Source organism: Salmo salar, chromosome ssa09 (genome assembly GCF_905237065.1).
Source record: "Salmo salar chromosome ssa09, Ssal_v3.1, whole genome shotgun sequence".
Classification (NCBI taxonomy): domain Eukaryota; kingdom Metazoa; phylum Chordata; class Actinopteri; order Salmoniformes; family Salmonidae; genus Salmo; species Salmo salar.
In genome coordinates, this window is record NC_059450.1 from 507,366 (window position 1) to 525,026 (window position 17,661).

Consider the following 17,661-nt stretch of genomic DNA (forward strand, 5'->3'; position numbering starts at 1 on the left):
GATACCTGGCTAAAAATACTTGTTCCCTAGCCTAACTTCCTTTCCAGGCCAGCTAGTTAACATTAGCATACTACATGTTACATGTTGAACTTCCATTATTTTGTATGTTTTTTTGTTGGTCTATTTTTGGGGAAGCCTGGCTTCTCTTGGTAACCATGAATACACTCCACTGGTGCTAACCAAGGACCCGCAGGTTGCAGATGAACCTTGCACGCGAGCAGTAAGGGAATCAGCGTGGTGAATCCCATTGCTGGGTAGCTTTAATTTGCAAACAGAAGCTGGTGAATGAGACCAGCTGTTGTTAGTTGGGTAGGACGTTTTGACTCTTGCATAGAGAAACATTTCCCTGAATCAGTTCAGGCAAGATGTAACCCAGTTCTTAGAAACTAAAGCTCCATCTGTAACAAAGAACCACATTATTAGAGTGATGACAAAAATCCTAAAATTAGCATTAATAGGCTACAAGCAACATAACTGAAGCTGAAAGCTGGAGAATATAACCATTATTTGAGATGGAACTGATTGGACTGACTTAAAGGGATACTTCAGAATTTTGGCCACGAGGCCCAGAGTCAGATGAACTAGTGGATACCATTTTTATGTCTCTGTGTCCAGTATGGAAGTTACGAGTTAGTTTCGCGAGCCAACGATAACTAGTGTTAGCGCAATGACTGGAAGTCTATGGGTATCTGCTACTGTAGCATGGCATTTTGTTTATGACGAGATTAAATACAAATGAAATGAAAGAGTGATGAGAGTTGAAGCAGTAGTAGGTCTTCTACTACTAAAGCATGGATTAAGTATTCCATTTTTGGAATCACTGACGAATCAATTGATAAAATGACCGTGATATTGCAAAGCACCACTTGTGAAATAGGCTACGATTATGCATTTAAGCCAACTTCATAATGTCAAATATGACTGCGCTTACGACTTTAAGAACCATGTTTTGATTATTATACAATACCAAACCATGATTGCTGCCAATGGAGTGTCGGCGAGGCTGTACGACAAACTGCTCTTGGGTTCACCTTTGTTCGAGTCCACTCCTATGCAACCATATTGCTGTGAACAGCGCAGCAGCAGCAATCGGTCTGTGTAGACCAGCGGACGGGAGTTCACGGCCAGTCAGGGCACAACCATTAAAGGCGCCGGTGTTATATGCATTCCATACATTACTGTAGAATTGATAGAGGAGAGAGAGAGCAAGGCGAGAACACCACGTTAAGGGGAAAGAGTAGGCCCTTGGGCTACAAATCTGAAACCAAGCATAAAGCCTAGACTGCAAACATGCACTTGATCCATGCTAGATCAACATGATAAAATAGACACAGCATCTTTTTCTGAAAGAGTGTATCTAGAACCTAAAAGGGTTATTCGGCTTTCCCTATAGGAGAACCCTTTGAAGAACCATTTTGGTTCAAGGTAGAACCCTTTCCACAGATGGTTCAACATGGAACCCAAAATAGTTCTACTTAGAACCAAAAGGGGTTATCGTATGGGGACAGGCGAAGAACCCTTTGAGTGTAAACCCATGATGAGTGTATAAGATTGCCACCAGTAAGCATTTCATTGAACTGTCAAGCCTACACCACGTCTATCCTGTACGACAAAATAATTTGATTGGATTGATTTGTACAGGCACAATAGCCGCTACAATGTAGGGTATATTATAATAACTATGCGAATGCATTGTGTGCAGCGACAGTGAGTAAGGAAGAATATCGTCTGAAATATAGGCTAATCATGAATTATACTTGCGAACCACAACCAGTAGCGTATATGCGCCCTCGTCCCTGCAGAGAACAGCTCTATTTGGAAATAACTCCTGAGAAAAAAATGTTTGACACAAGATAAAATGGTGTTTAACAAAAACCCAGAGTAAATATTCATGATGGTAAATATGAATCCTGAATGTAAAGAAAGCCCATATGGTTGAGTGTTCCCATGAATTGCCTCGAGACTATGCGTAAAGGGAGCATTTACAATAAATCCAACCAGATCTGATAGCTGAAGTGAATGATATTATATATCAACGTGGTATGACGGCAAACCACTGCCGCAATCTGAGAGATGTCATTTATCAAGCTCCCTTCTCCTGGGGGGAAACATGGAGCAAAAAATATCGCAGCAAATGCTAAATGCTACCACAAACTCTGCGATGGAAAGGACACGCTGTAGCCTGGGATCAGAGGTTTTAAAGATCGCTGTTACATCTTCACAAGCTATGACGCTCCGGTTCATTCGGGGGAGGGAAACAGCAGGCTGACAAAGATGACGTCTTTCCCTTGAAGGATTGTGGTCCTCTGGAGGGGATTCACATAGGATCAGGTCTCAGAATTTTACCCCTCACTGGCGAAGCCGTTTCTGGAGCCTTTTCCTCCGTCTGGGGGAGCCAACAGCCAGTTGGAGTTCATGGGTGGACATGCCTGGAACCACTGTGATGCCCTTTTCGGCCAGGATTCCCAGAAGTTGAGAATCAGAAAAAGGGCCCACTTGCCTAATGGAAATTCTCTCACTTCTTCTCTGGGAAATCTGTGTCGTGGACGATTCACCTGGATCACCTGGGAGTGCGTGTATATCAAACGCTGGAACACGGGACATCGTCTCCCTCGGGAAATTTCGGTGTCTGACATGACTAACCAACACGGAAGGCAATGACCGTTGTTGAAAACTGTTGCTGTGAAACAATAAAGGTAAGTTGACATATAAATACACTCCAAGATTTACGCCCACTGGTTGAGAGAGAGGAAGGTGATTATTGCAAGAGTGAGCCCATAGGTTAAACGGCAAGCATGAGAAATGTGCATTATCATTCCCACTATGCCTGTAGTATAGGAAATTAAGACCAGCCTTCCTGATTGAACTTTCATACTACATAATGTGTCCTCTGCAATATCTCACTATGTTGCCCTAGGGTAAAACCTATTTCTCTTGTAGACTGCTGTTTTTGTAATTTAACTAGGCAAGTCAGTTAAGAACAAATTCTTATTTACAATGACGGCCTACCCCGGCCAAACCCGGACGACACTGGGCCCTATGGGACTCCCAATCAAGGCCGGATGTGATGTAGCCTGGATTCGAACCAGGGACTGCAGTGACGCCTCTTGCACTGAGATGCAGTGCCTTAGACTGCTGCCCACTTGGGAGCCCTGTTGCAGTACCTAATTGTTCCTCCTCCAACTATCTCCATAGGCCTTGGAGCCCTCCTCATTACCAAAAAGGGTAAAATAGTTATATTTTTTAAACAAAGACATGCTCTTACAAATTATAGAATTTCAATCAAACTTTCACTGTTGAGACGCACACTAATAAAGGACTATTTGACATAAGCAGGATGATAGTTTAAGAGTGCGTAGGCCTACTTCTCACTGCAACTCCCCTTCAAGTCTCCGACCACTACCTTGTACCCTTTTCCCTCTCCTCCAACACTACTCACTCTGCCCCTACTCAGCTCTCTCTCTCCCGCCACTCTCTCCTCTTCCATCCTATCCTTCTCCAACCAATCTCCTGAGTCTGCCTCCTCAACCCTCCTCTCCTCCCTTTCTGCATCCTTTGACTCTCTATGTCCCCTATCCTCCCGGCCGGCTCGGTCCTCCTCTCCTGCTCCGTGGCTTGACAACTCATTGCGAGCTCACAGAACAATGCTCCGGGCAGTCAAGCGGAAATGGAGGAAAACTAGCCTCCCTGCGGACCTGGTATCTTTTCACTCCCTCCTCTCTACATTTTCTTCCTCTGTTTCTGCTGCTAAAGCCACTTTCTACCACTCTAAATTCCAAGCATCTGCCTCTAACCCTAGGAAGCTCTTTGCCACCTTCTCCTCCCTCCTGAATCCCCCCCCCCCCTGCGGATGACTTCGTCAACCATTTTGAAATGAAGGTTGACGACATCCGATCCTTGTTTGTTAAGTCAAACGACACCGCTGGTCCTGCTCACATTGCCCTACCCTATGCTTTGACCTCTTTCTCCCCTCTCTCCAGATGAAATCTTGCGACTTGTGACGGCCGGCCGCCCAACAACCTGCCCGCTTGACCCTATCCCCTCCTCTCTTCTCCAAACCATTTCCGGAGACCTTCTCCCTTACCTCACCTCACTCATCAACTCATCCTTGACCGCTGGCTACCTCCCATCTGTCTTCAAGAGAGCGAGATTTGCACCCCTTCTCAAAAAACCTACACTCGATCCCTCCGATGTCAACAACTACAGACCAGTATCCCTTCTTTCTTTTCTCTCCAAAACTCTTGAGCATGCCGTCCTTGGCCAGCTCTCTTGCTATCTCTCTCAGAATGACCTTCTTGATCCAAATCAGTCAGGTTTCAAGACTGGTCATTCAACTGAGACTGCTCTTCTCTGTGTCACGGAGGCTCTCCGCACTGCTAAAGCTAACTCTCTCTCCTCTGCGCTCATCCTTCTAGACCTATCTGCTGCCTTTGATACTGTGAACCATCAGATCCTCCTCTCCACCCTCTCCGAGTTGGGCATCTCCGGCGCGGCTCACTCTTGGATTGCGTCCTACCTGACAGGTCGCTCCTACCAGGTGGCGTGGCGAGAATCTGTCTCTGCACCACGTGCTCTCACCACTGGTGTCCCCCAGGGCTCAGTTCTAGGCCCTCTCCTATTCTCGCTATACACCAAGTCACTTGGCTCTGTCATATCCACACATGGTCTCTCCTATCATTGCTACGCAGAAGACACACAATTAATCTTCTCCTTTCCCCCTTCTGATAACCAGGTGGCGAATCGCATCTCTGCATGTCTGGCAGACATATCAGTGTGGATGACGGATCACCACCGCAAGCTGAACCTCGGCAAGATGGAGCTGCTCTTCCTCCCGGGGAAGGACTGCCCGTTCCATGATCTCGCCATCACAGTTGACAACTCCATTGTGTCCTCCTCCCAGAGTGCTAAGAGCCTTGGCGTGACCCTGGACAACACCCTGTCGTTCTCCGCTAACATCAAGGCGGTGACACGATCCTGTAGGTTCATGCTCTACAACATTCGCAGAGTACGACCCTGCCTTACACAGGAAGCGGCGCAGGTCCTAATCCAGGCACTTGTCATCTCCCGTCTGGATTACTGCAACTCGCTGTTGGCTGGGCTCCCTGCCTGTGCCATTAAACCCCTACAACTCATCCAGAATGCCGCAGCCCGTCTGGTGTTCAACCTTCCCAAGTTCTTTCACGTCACCCCGTTCCTCCGCACACTCCACTGGCTTCCAGTTGAAGCTCGCATCTGCTACAAGACCATGGTGCTTGCCTACGGAGCTGTGAGGGGAACGGCACCTCCGTACCTTCAGGCTCTGATCAGTCCCTACACCCAAACAAGGGCACTGCGTTCATCCACCTCTGGCCTGCTGGCCCCCCCTACCTCTGCGGAAGCACAGTTCTCGCTCAGCCCAGTCAAAACTGTTTGCTGCTCTGGCACCCCAATGGTCGAACAAGCTCCCTCACGACGCCAGGACAGCGGAGTCAATCACCACCTTCCGGAGACACCTGAAACCCCACCTCTTTAAGGAATACCTGGGATAGGATAAAGTAATCCTTCTAACCCCCCCCCCAAAAAAAATATATATAGATGTACTATTGTAAAGTGGTTGTTCCACTGGATATCATAAGGTGAATTCACCAATTTGTAAGTCGCTCTGGATAAGAGCGTCTGCTAAATGACGTAAATGTAAATGTACTTACAATCTCCACAAAGACACACCATATCATGCTCTTCAAACTGACTAATCAAGTTAGTGTCTAGGCATTAGGTTATGGAGCTACAGTATCACAAGTCTTCAGGTCTCAGGCAAGTTAAGTTACTTGTCTCCTCATCTGAACCACCTTCAGTTACCCTTCACCCCCCTTTGACCTCCTCCTCGCAGACCCATCTGGATCATGGCATCAATTTGACCGAACAGGGTTTGGATCCGGAGCTCTTGCGTTAGCCCTCTAAGCTCACGCCTATCATTATCCCAGAAAGCTAATACCAGTGAGGCTCATTGTGCGTCACCACAATACCTGTCTTGCTTCATGACAAGGTAAACTGAGGATGTTCTTGCTGATGTTTTGTCTTGTGTTTTTCACAAGAGCTCTCGCAAAAAAATATTTTTTGATTCTGACCGATGGCTAACATTCCCCGTGCGAAATAGTCCTTGGGGAGCGGTAAATGTGAAAGCAAGAATGCAAATCTACTAGGAGAGGATTAAAGGACACACACACTCATGTGATGTTGTACTGTATGAATATAGAGCTGGCTGGATTGCTTCCAAACAGATACAGTCTAGCAAAGGCTTAAATAGGGAAGGTATTTCAAGGTTGTAGATTCCAAGGCAACTTTGTGAAATACAACCCCGGTAAGGACACGTCAAGGTTCCTCTCAGGATTCACACGGAGCTCCCTATCTGTATTAATTTATCACCGGCAAAATGTGCAAGTCTCAAGATTATCGTAAACTTTAGATTTCCGACAATCCTCTCAGGTGTGCCTCTCTTCAGAGGCTGAGAAGAGTCAGCAGAAGGCCCTGAACTCTTCTTCAGCCTTGTAAATCTCACTTCCTTTTCCCAGTCTTTGACACCTCAAAACTGTTATAAATGTTTTCTTACTTCAGTATTTAAAAGGATTCATAAAGAGTGCATAAGCAGTTTACAAAATATGAATTATTATTTTAGAATATTTTATAAATCAGTTAGAACCTATTGCTTGAAAATGTGTGCTTTTTATTTTGGTGCTTTCCAAATAGTTAGCTTATGCAATATATTTTTTTGAAAGCATAAACAACAGATCATACTAATGATGTGCAATAACAACAATGTACTTTCTTTTTTGTAATCTGTTTATTGAGAAATTCACATAAAACGTAATAACCTCCGTTTCTGGCTGCTCCCCCATTCCCAAGACTGGATAATGATCAGATCAGAGGTTTGATGCCAATACCTATTATATGGGCCATCGGTTCACTGTTTCTTGCCCAACCAGACACTGGTCCAAAATAAGCACATTCTCGGCTTATATCATATTGCTATTTGTACAGATACCAATTTTTATTTGGCTTCTCAGCACTTCCATGACAAAAGGAATTATTTGATAAGCGAGTCAACTCTAGGATATGGTTCCCTAGAGAATGTAGCCTACACAGTTGCCATAAAGAAGGTCATTACGATTCTAAAAACAAGTTCAAATCCTCCTAAAGGTAACCCAACGCTTATCTAAGAGTATTTCCACAACGGGTTTTGAATGGATGTCTTCCACTGAGGTAAGCTACTTAAATAGTTCAACCATACCAGGTGAAAAAAAGTGATACGCTCATCATATTATCAATGCCAAGTAATGAAATGATCATTCAGCCTACATAATACAAATAAATGAAAGGTAGAGTTATTGAAACAACGATTAGTATCAAATACAACACCAGCAGATTAAATCACAGGCCAATCCCCCACAAATTTTCCCAACGAACATGGGATTGAAACCGGTGACCCTCCGGTGTGTGAATTATTTTAAAGAACTCATCCACCTGGTCAAATTATGTCAGCATGACAAAACATTGAGGTGAGGGGAATTTGTGTTTTTCTAAGGTGAAAGTAAAAAATACAAGTATTGGTATTTTCTTTTGTAAATGTTTCAATTATGGGAGTATCGATTAACAACTATGTTTGTTGAAAAAAGGAAAGGGAGAGCTATATTTCAAACCTAGGTCATGTTGTACAGAGACATTGTCACTGTCAGTATACAATAAATTCCAAGCTCTTTTGTGCTTATGCTATAAAGAGCTTAATTTCCTGTTACAAAAGGAATAAGCTACTAGCAAAAATTGTGACAACCAACCCCATACTATGTGGCATCCAAACCCCACGATGGGGCTGGTTGTCACATGTGGACAGAGTGTGTTTGATGGCTTATAACTTGATGTTGGAATAAAGTATGGGGATACAAATGGGCCCCATTTCAACCCAATACCTTGGTCTTTCTCCTAATATTTAAAAAAGTATTGAAATACACACAAGAGTAATGACATCCAACCCCAGTCTCCCCCATCTGCTGTTATTTTGGTATAGTTGACTGGCTTTAATACAACAGTGTGCAAAAGTCTGGTACAGCAAACCTATCAAAGGAAATGTCAGCTTTCCCATTGGGTAGAAGAGTCCCTTCATGGAACAGAATGACAGATAAAGAGCAGGTGTTCTCAGGTGTTCTCCAAAGGGCACCAATCCCTCTAGCAATAGAGCCTGTGTTTGACACAGCTGCCAAGCCAGAACATGACCTCCAGCCTAGCAGTGAATGCAGCTAAAGCGACCTAACCAAACAGTGCAAAGCTAGCAGTAGCCTATTGCACCATGGATCAATACTGAACAAATTGCTTTACTTTGTCTCTAGATGAAATTTTATTTGCCACGTGCGCCGAATACAACAGGTGTAGACTTTATCGTGAAATGTTTACTTAATATGGATCCCTTCACGCGCCAATCCCTTTAGCGGGATCGATTTGACAACATCCAGTGAAATGGCAGCGCGCCAAATTCATTCATTTATGAAAATATGTGTAATACATCAAAATAAAGCTTAACTTCTTGTTAATCCAGCCACTGTGTCAGATTTCAAAAAGGCCTTACGGCGAAAGCAGACCATGCGATTATCTGAGGACAGCACCCCGCATACAAACACATGAAAATAATTTTTCAACCAGGCAGGTGCGACACAAAAGTCAGAAATAGCCATATAATAAATGCCTTAGATCTTCTTCTGTTTGCAAACCCAAATGTCTCATTGACACAATGAATGGTCGTTTTGTTCGATAAATTCCTTCTTTATATCCCCAAAATGTCCATTTATTTGGCGCGTTTGATTCAGAAATACACCGGTTCCAACTCGCCCAACATGACTACAAAGTATCTAATAAGTTACCTGTAAACTTGATCCAAACATTTCAAACAATGTTCCTAATCCAACCTCAGGTATCCTAAAATGTAAATAATCGATAAAATTTAAGACGGAATAAACTGTTTCTAATACCGGATAAAAACAACATGAAGCGCGTTCCAGTTCACATGCACCTAAACAGTAGAGTCCACCGGGAGTGACACTAACAATGAATAGCACTACTTCTTCATTTCTCAAAAGAAAAACATTGAACAATTTCTAAAGACTGTTGACATCTAGTGGAAGCCATAGAACTGCAACCAGATTCCTCATAAATAGGGCTTCCCATAGAAAACAATTGGGAAATTCTATGACCTCAATTTTTTCCCCCCTGGATGGTTTGTCCTCGGGGTTTTGCCTGCCAAATCAGTTCTGTTATACTCACAGACATTATTTTAACAGTTTTAAAACTTTTAGAGTGTTTTCTATCCAGAACTACCAATTATATGCATATCCTAGCTTCTGGGCCTGAGTAACAGGCAGTTTACTTTGGGCACGCTTTTCATCCGGACGTCAAAATACTGCCCCCTAGCCTTAAGGAGTTTTAAGAGCCCTTTGACAACAACGCAGAGTTAAAAAGCAAGACAATTAGCTAATAATAATTACAAATACTAACACAATTAATACCGAGTCAATGTGCAGGGGTACGAGGTAGTTGTGGTAATATTTACATGTAGGTATGGGTAAAATTGACTAGGTGATCAGAATAGATAATTATCAGAGTAGCAGCAACGTATGCGGAGAGTGTGAAAGAGAGAGTGTTTGTGTGTGTGTGTGTGTGTGTGTGTGTGTGTGTGTGTGTGTGTGTGTGTGTGTGTGTGTGTGTGTGTGTGTGTGTGTGTGTGTGTGTGTGTGTGTTGGAGTGAAAGTGTGGGTAGAGTCCAGTGAGTGTACATAGAGTCAGTGTAAGAGTCACTGCAAAAAAGGGTCAATGCAATAGTCCAGGTAGCCATTTGATTAACTGTTCAGCAGTCTTATGGCTTGGGGGTAGATGCTGTTCAGGTGCCTTTTGGTGTATTGTGATTCAGTTTTTGCCCGTAATTTCAGTGCAGTAACATGAAAGGCACAGAACATAAAATTATAATTATCATGTAGAAAATATATTAAATTAATCTACTATTTACTGAATTACACATTTAGTTTGTTATCTGTAGTTAATTGTTAAACATTACTATGTATCATTAATTACTATGCCAGTCAGTGAATTTTCATTGTAAATTCATACAGTACAGCCACCCTTTTCCCCATCTCCAGAAGAGGGCACTGGAAGTACAACTCTACTGGGCAAGAGTGCCCAATGGCAAAAGGATGAGAATCAGTTTGACTTTGACAGTGGCATGAAAGCTTTGCCAGCCATTGCAAGGTTATAAATGCCATACATACAGCCAATAAAGTAACAGTATTAAGGTTTTACTTCATGAGAGAACTTGAACACAGAATAGTAAAATGTGTCAGGGCAAAGCAATCGCTCCTCAATATTGTCCAAGACAAGAGGGTCTATAATCTCAAAATTGCATGAGTGTTTTGTAGGGGAACAGAAAAAAATAGGCCTAACGGCTAGACTTTATACACTGGATTTAGCTGATCATTTGGCAACCTCAGAGTGTACCCCAAAAACAGTGGTGTAAAGTACTTAAGTAGTACTTTAAAGTATTTTTACTTAAGTTGTTTTTTGCAGAATCTGTACTTTTACAATTTATATTTTTGACTACTTTTACTTCACTACATTCCTAAAGAAAATGAAGTACTTTTTACAACAATACATTTTCTCTGACACCCAAAAGTAATTGTTACATTTTGAATTCTTAGCAGGACAGGAAAATTGTCAAATTCACGCACTTATCAAGAGAACATCAATGGTCATCCCTACTGCCTCTGATCTGGTGGACTCACTAAACACATGCCTAATTTGTAAATTATGTCTGAGTGTTGCACTGTGCCCCTGGCTATCTGTAAATAAATTAAATAACAGAAAATGGCGCTGTCTGGTTTGCTTAATATAAGGAATTTGAAATGATTTATACTTTTACTTTTGATACATAAGTATATTTTAGCAATTACATTTACTTTTGATACTTAAGTATATTTAAAACCAAATACTTTCAGACTTTTACTCAAGTAGTATTTTACCGGGTGACTTTTACTTGAGTTTTCTATTAAGGTATCTGCCCAAAAGAGGACCTACTGCCTTTTACTATATCTTTCATAGCCCACTGATGATGGAGCACATTCAAGTGAACAGTGATGTTTAATAGCTGGCCTATACATCTTCACTGAACAAAAATATAAACGCAACATGTTAAGTGTCGGTCCCATGTTCCATGAGCTGAAATAAAAGATCCCAGAAATGTTCCATACTCAGCACAAAAAGCTTATTTCTCTCAAATTTTGTGCACAAATTTGTTTACATCCCTGCTATTGAGCATTTATCCTTGGCCAAGATAACCCATCCACCTGACAGGTGTGGCATATCAAGAAGCTGATTAAACAGCATGATCATTACACAGATGCACCTTGTGCTGGGACAATAAAATGGCACTCTAAAGTGTGCATGTTTTGTCACACAACACAATGCCACAGATGTCTCAAGTTTTGAGGAAACATGCAATTGTCATGCTGACTGCAGGAATGTCCACCAGAGCTGTTGCCAGAGAATGTAATGTTAATTTCTCTACCATAAGCGAGGACATGTATGGCGTCATGTGGGTGAGTGGTTTGCTGATGTCAACATTGTGAACAGAGTGCCTCATGGTGGCGGTAGGGTTATGCTATGGGCAGGCATAAGCTATGGACAACGAATATAATAGCATTTTATCTATGGTAATTTGAACGCACAAAGATACCGTGATATAATCCTGAGGTCCAGTGTCGTAACATTCATCCGCTGCAATCACCTCATGTTTCAGCATGATAATGCACGGCCGCATGTCGCAAGGATCTGTATTTGCATTGCATTGCTTGCTGTTTGGGGTTTTAGGCTGGGTTTCTGTACAGCACTTTGAGATATCAGCTGATGTACGAAGGGCTATATAAATACATTTGATTTGATCTGTACACAATTCCTGGAAGCTGAAAATGTCCAAGTTCTTCCATGGCCTGCATACTCACCATGGCCTGCATACTCTGGAAAGACGTGTAGCCTATGACAGTGTGTTCCAGTTCCCGCCAATATCCAGCAACTTCGCACAGCCGTTGAAGAGGAGTGGGCCAACATTCCACAGACCACAATCAACAGCCTGATCAACTATGGGGAGATGTGTCACCCTGCATGAGGCAAATGGTGGTCACGCCAGATACTGACTTTTTCTGATCCACACTATTCCCAGTCATGTGTTAGCCATAGATAAGGGCCTAATGGATTTATTTAAATTGACTGATTTCCTTGTATGAACTGTAACTCAGTAAAATCTTTGACATTTTTGCATTAACATTTTTGTTCGGTATAGTTTGAGGGCAAATCACATGCAAAACTTAACTTCATCTGCCACACAAGCAAATGCTTTGAACTCTTACCAAAGCCTCAGGATTTTAGTCTATGCGTCATACTTTTAAAATATTGTTTTGCCCGGAACGTGCCTCCTAAATGCATGCTTTAATAAAACAGTTGCTCATAGTCATAGCACCATGCTTCATGGTTCATTTTTCATTGTGCAAGTGCCTCCCATACAAATTAGATCTGAGGAGTCACGCACTTGACGTAGGCAGGAAGCGGAGGCCCGGCGTGTCACTGCTGCACGTAGTGCGCAGCGTGACTGACCAAGTCCTCTTCAAATAATCATGTACAAGACATTTTGAGATAAAAACGCGCACGTAACGACGACTCATCTTTATTTCGATAGACACAAACTGGAGTTTTTAGATAACCTACATGAGCAAAATGCGCTTCTAAAACCGGGAATTCTCATGTTCACCGTATTTGGCCACAGTGGTAGTATGAACGCATCACATCCAGAGGCTCAGCCTCATCTCGGAAAACCTTTTGCCTCGCTGTCCTCGGAAGGCTGTGGCAAACCTTTGAGAGGGGAGGGAAAGCCGCAAGTGTATATCAGAATGTGTTTCATCTCTGTTTAGCAATGGAAGTTGCTGGAATTGGTGAAGGGGCAGTGGATACGCGTGGATATCACTGGACACCGAATAAGCTTGTTCTCGAAAGAATTCTTGGCGTTGCATCCTCGGTTACTTTTACAATGTCAAAATCAAGGAGATCCTCTTGAGTCTTGAAGTATGCACGGACATTGGCACATCAGTCAAAACCGCCTATCAAGGCACAATATTTACCCGTTTGTATCCATCATTGTGAATCATTTAACTTAATACACCTGCTGTCCTCAATGAAATATGGGCAGAACCAAATGTATTTCATAGCGCATCAAATGAAAAGTCGTTATAGGGTGTCTCAACCAGATTTACGCTGAATCCAGGTGCGGAACGGCGGGAACTGAGTTCTGACCATCTGCATCTCGCCTTGGGAAGAAGCTGTCACCGTCGAAGTGGATATGTTGACATTAACGTGAAGATGGGTTTAGTTTTCGGTCTCTTGTGGCTGTTCAACATATTTTTGGAGGGCATTCATTGCCAAGGAGTGTATGGTAAGCCAATGCATTTCTAAATACCCAACAGCTAGGATTAATATCAACTTGACCTTGTGAAAATTGAGTCGAATGCGAAATATGTTGTACAATGTATCTCAGTTTCTGTAGGCTATAATAGCCTATGACTCGCCCACAATGTAGTAGATTACAACAGGTATGTATGTCATCATTACATTTAAAGACGGTGGCTCGCTCTAACCACAGGTGCTCTCAAGGCATTTGGCTATTTGAACCAATGTAGCATTGACACTGTTTCCGAGCGTCTAAAAAGATACATCTCATCAGTGGTGGTGTTTATATTCCGCCACCGCGTTTGTGCGTGCGTTAAAGCGACTGGTTTTAGCACCAACCCACGACCGATTGTAGAGCCTCAATCTACCACCCACGGCAGCACAAGCCTGGCAAAGGCATCAACCTCTAATCTGATGTATAGAGCTGGTGGAATTTGATGGAATCCTGTCCTTAGACCTATATATCTAAATGTTGGATTCAATCACATCAGAACGTTTAGAGAAAATGATAGCCTATATTGTATGCTGAAGGTTGAAATGTGAGAATAATGTTATATGAGCAATAATGTCATTGTGGGCCTTTTAAAACCAACACTAGAAATGGTCTTGAAATAGGGTTTCATTGCCCCATTTCATTACCGATTAATAATCATTAGCTCAATGTCGTTCCCAGAGACTAATAATTTTACAAAATCAGATTACTGGCATTGAGAATTTGGCACCCACAATCTCATCAGTCCATGACTGCAACTGGGAGGGAGGGCTATTCCTCATTTGGTGTCATATTTGATCCACTGTTCAACTTAATGCATGATCAAATCAAAATGTATTTGTCACATGCTTTGTAAATAACAGGTGTAGACTAACAGTGAAATGCTTACTGACAGGCCCTTCCCAACAATGCAGAGAAATAATAGAAAAGTGATAATAAATACACAATGAGTAACAATAACTTTGCTATATACACAGGTACCGAGTGGATGTGCAGGGGTACGAGGTAATTGATGTAGATACTGTATCTACATATAACTTGGAATAAAGTGACTAGGCAACATGATACATAATAAACAGTAACAGCAGGCAAAAAGGGGCAATAGACTGGGTAGCTATTTGGTTATTTAACTAACTATTTAGCAGTCTTATGGCTCAGGGGTAGAAGCTGTTCAGGGTCCTGTTGGTTCCAGACTTGGTGCATCGGTACCACTTGATTTAAATACTATGGTGGCCAATAGCCAGCTGCCGGTGTTGGGCATGAATCAGTGGCACTGCCTGTGGTTATGGGGTGAGCCGAGTGCATGATCACCTGTGCCATAAAGGTTCAGACCTCTTGTTATTGACTGTAGTCCACTCACATACAGGGAGTATACATTAGGACTATCCAACCACTGCCGCCAATGTAGCAATTGATGGAGAACAGCTGGACCACGGCTTGAATAAGCTATTCTGTGGGTACAGGTCGAGGGCACTAGCAACAAGTTCCAGACTTTTGGCAGAGGCTGTAGTATACATTGCTCACTCACAGGGAGGCCACAGTATTGTTTTGTTATATGTTACACGTGACCCAACCTTTATGAGTGGTTTCCTACTGGAATGTGGCTGACTATTATTTTTATTCAGGGTTTTTTTCTGATACAAAGTAACTTTGGGGTACAAAAAACAAATGTGCATTTATTCCTGTCTTCCTATTCCTCTCCTCTCAGCAGTCCCTACCCTTGTTGTAATGGGACTATCTAGGCCTAGGTTACCAAGTCTAAAAATGGGCAACCAACATTGTTTCTAACAATGTAGGAGTCCACTAATCAAGTATTTGAATGCACTGAAAACGGCATTTATTGTTAAATGTACACATTAATGCATTGTATTCATCTACAAAATAAAAACATTTAATTGAACTTTCCAGTTTTAGAGTACAATTTACAAATTTAGAGTATATATTTAAAAAAAAAAACATTAACAAACTATCTGACAGGATAGTACAAATATAGTGAGAAAATACTAAACATGCAAAACAGATTCAATATAAAATACTAAGATATTAATATAAAATCAAACAGGAAATTGGTCCATGATTTACCTTCGACAGATTTTGTGAATATACAATGTAACGCAAAATACTTCTATGGCATTAATTTTAAAAGTGATTAAAATTAGAAAGTTATGATGATTTCTGGTTAGTCACTCTACATTCCTCCACAATAGGGTGTTATACCAACATATATGCATCCATTAAACAAACAGCTTGCACATTCCAAATAACTCACCTAATAACCACACAGATCATAGTCAGTTGTAAATTTTAGAAATCTGATCGCAAATATTCTAAAATAAAGAATTAGGCCATTGAGATGTAGTGATGCCTAACTCTAGCCTCCGTGGTGGTCTATGAGCAATTTGATGATCCTGTTGATGCAGGAATGCAAAGTTGTAGGGTATTCAAGGTTTAAAAAGTCTTCTTAAAGTGTGTAATTTCCGCTTAAAAATGTCAGACTTTATTTGCCCTAATGAAAAATGAATCAACCCCTATAAAAAGGGTTCAATTAATTATAATCCACAAAACAATTCACATTTCCTGCTTTGTGAAACTGGCTCAAATTAAGATAACTTTATTACATTTTTTTTATACAGTGAATACATAAGTAGGTAGGTTGCAACATTGTTACTGTCTGCACATCTTTATCTGTAGGCAAATGTTTATGTAGGCAAAAAATCTACATATTTTTTCCTCACAGACCAGCTAAAATCATTAATACTCACTCCTTGGCCCCAAATTGCAATATTACTGCTTTTAGATATGCATAGTGACTGTAATGGATTCAGAGGCTTTGACGGATAATGGTACACCTTAGCACTTTCATTTGGTTGGTCTGAAAGCAGGTACATTTTTAATCAGTCTTTTTTTAAATTCTCATTTTGTGTTTTATTGAAGATCAAGTAGAAATGTAAAGTTAAATGAACAAAGACTTGAATTAATTGTCAACCTGGAAGGATATAGTAGTGCTAATGGTTACCATTGGAGTGCTGGCATTAGTGTTGTGTCAAATCTTACCAGAATTTGTACATGCCAAATTTACATAGGTTATATGTTCATACCTTGTTAGGAAATCATACATTCTTTAAAGCTGTGTAGCATTGAGACTTTTTTGTAGAAAACTAAGATTGTGATTTTTACAGTATCTTGTAGTGTTCAGTAATTTACTGCCGTCACAGTAGGCATACATAATTTACATTTGCTCCTGAGAATGATTTAATTGCACCTCACTTTAAATGCAGTATGTCAAATCTCTGCAGCATTCAAATATAGTTGTATAGCTTTTCTTTCAATGCTTTTGAAGTCTATAAAACCTTGAACATGCCTGCTCAGTGGGTCTTCTTCATGGCCTAGACCCGAATTTGACTTCTAAGCTATTCAAATTAACGTTGATTGCAAAAGATGAGGATTTTTTTTTGCATTTAAGTTCTTATTTCTTCCTCCACAGACGCCTTCACAAATTATCTTGCATCCAGGCCCCCTCATTCTCTAGCAGTGGGACTGGGAACCATATTCAAATGAGTCCTCTCTCACCCACCTGCTTCTATCTATCCTACAAATTCTCAGAGGGGTAGACTTGATCCATCGGTCATATACTGTGTAGCCTCAGGTCCAGGCTCCCTTCACTTGGGAGACTATAGACACTGTGACTGAATAAAAATTCATTGAAAAATTCATTGACTTCTCTACACACATCTTGAATCCTTTTCACGGTACGATGAAGTCACCTCTGCCTCATAGAATCGACACAACTTGCAATTTGTGACCACGGGCTGCAGAGATACCTGATTCCCCAGTCACATTCACTTAGTTAATTGCCTAGAGAACATGCTGCAACGAATAGAAGTATGCGCTCCTATATGGAGCGTTCGGCTCAGTTCAAATAAAAATATTCATTTCTCGAAGGCATCCGATCAGTCTGCAGTCTTTCAGTGGGTGGTGTGAACATTGACCCCTGAGACTGAATGCTTCAAGTAATTATTCCATGCTTATACACTACCGTATGCCTCCTTTGTGCTGTAGTATGGTACTGTAGGTTAAATGATCTGCAAGCTGGGGAATCAAAATGGTCCTTTGATCATTTCCATTAATCTTTTAGCTGTGATGAGGCGGCAATGTACTTTAGC

General features: G+C 41.6%; 1 protein-coding gene across 1 annotated transcript in view; it reads left to right on the top strand.

The window, feature by feature from the left end:
* The first annotated feature begins 12,645 nt into the window (after positions 1-12,645).
* Positions 12,646-17,661, top strand: part of LOC106610629 (MAM domain-containing glycosylphosphatidylinositol anchor protein 2) — a 231,850-nt gene continuing 226,834 nt past the window's right edge. The window contains exon 1 of the mRNA XM_045723335.1: positions 12,646-13,492. Coding sequence (XP_045579291.1) covers positions 13,420-13,492 — 73 coding nt within the window. The 5' untranslated portion in view covers positions 12,646-13,419. The remainder of the gene's footprint in view (positions 13,493-17,661) is intronic.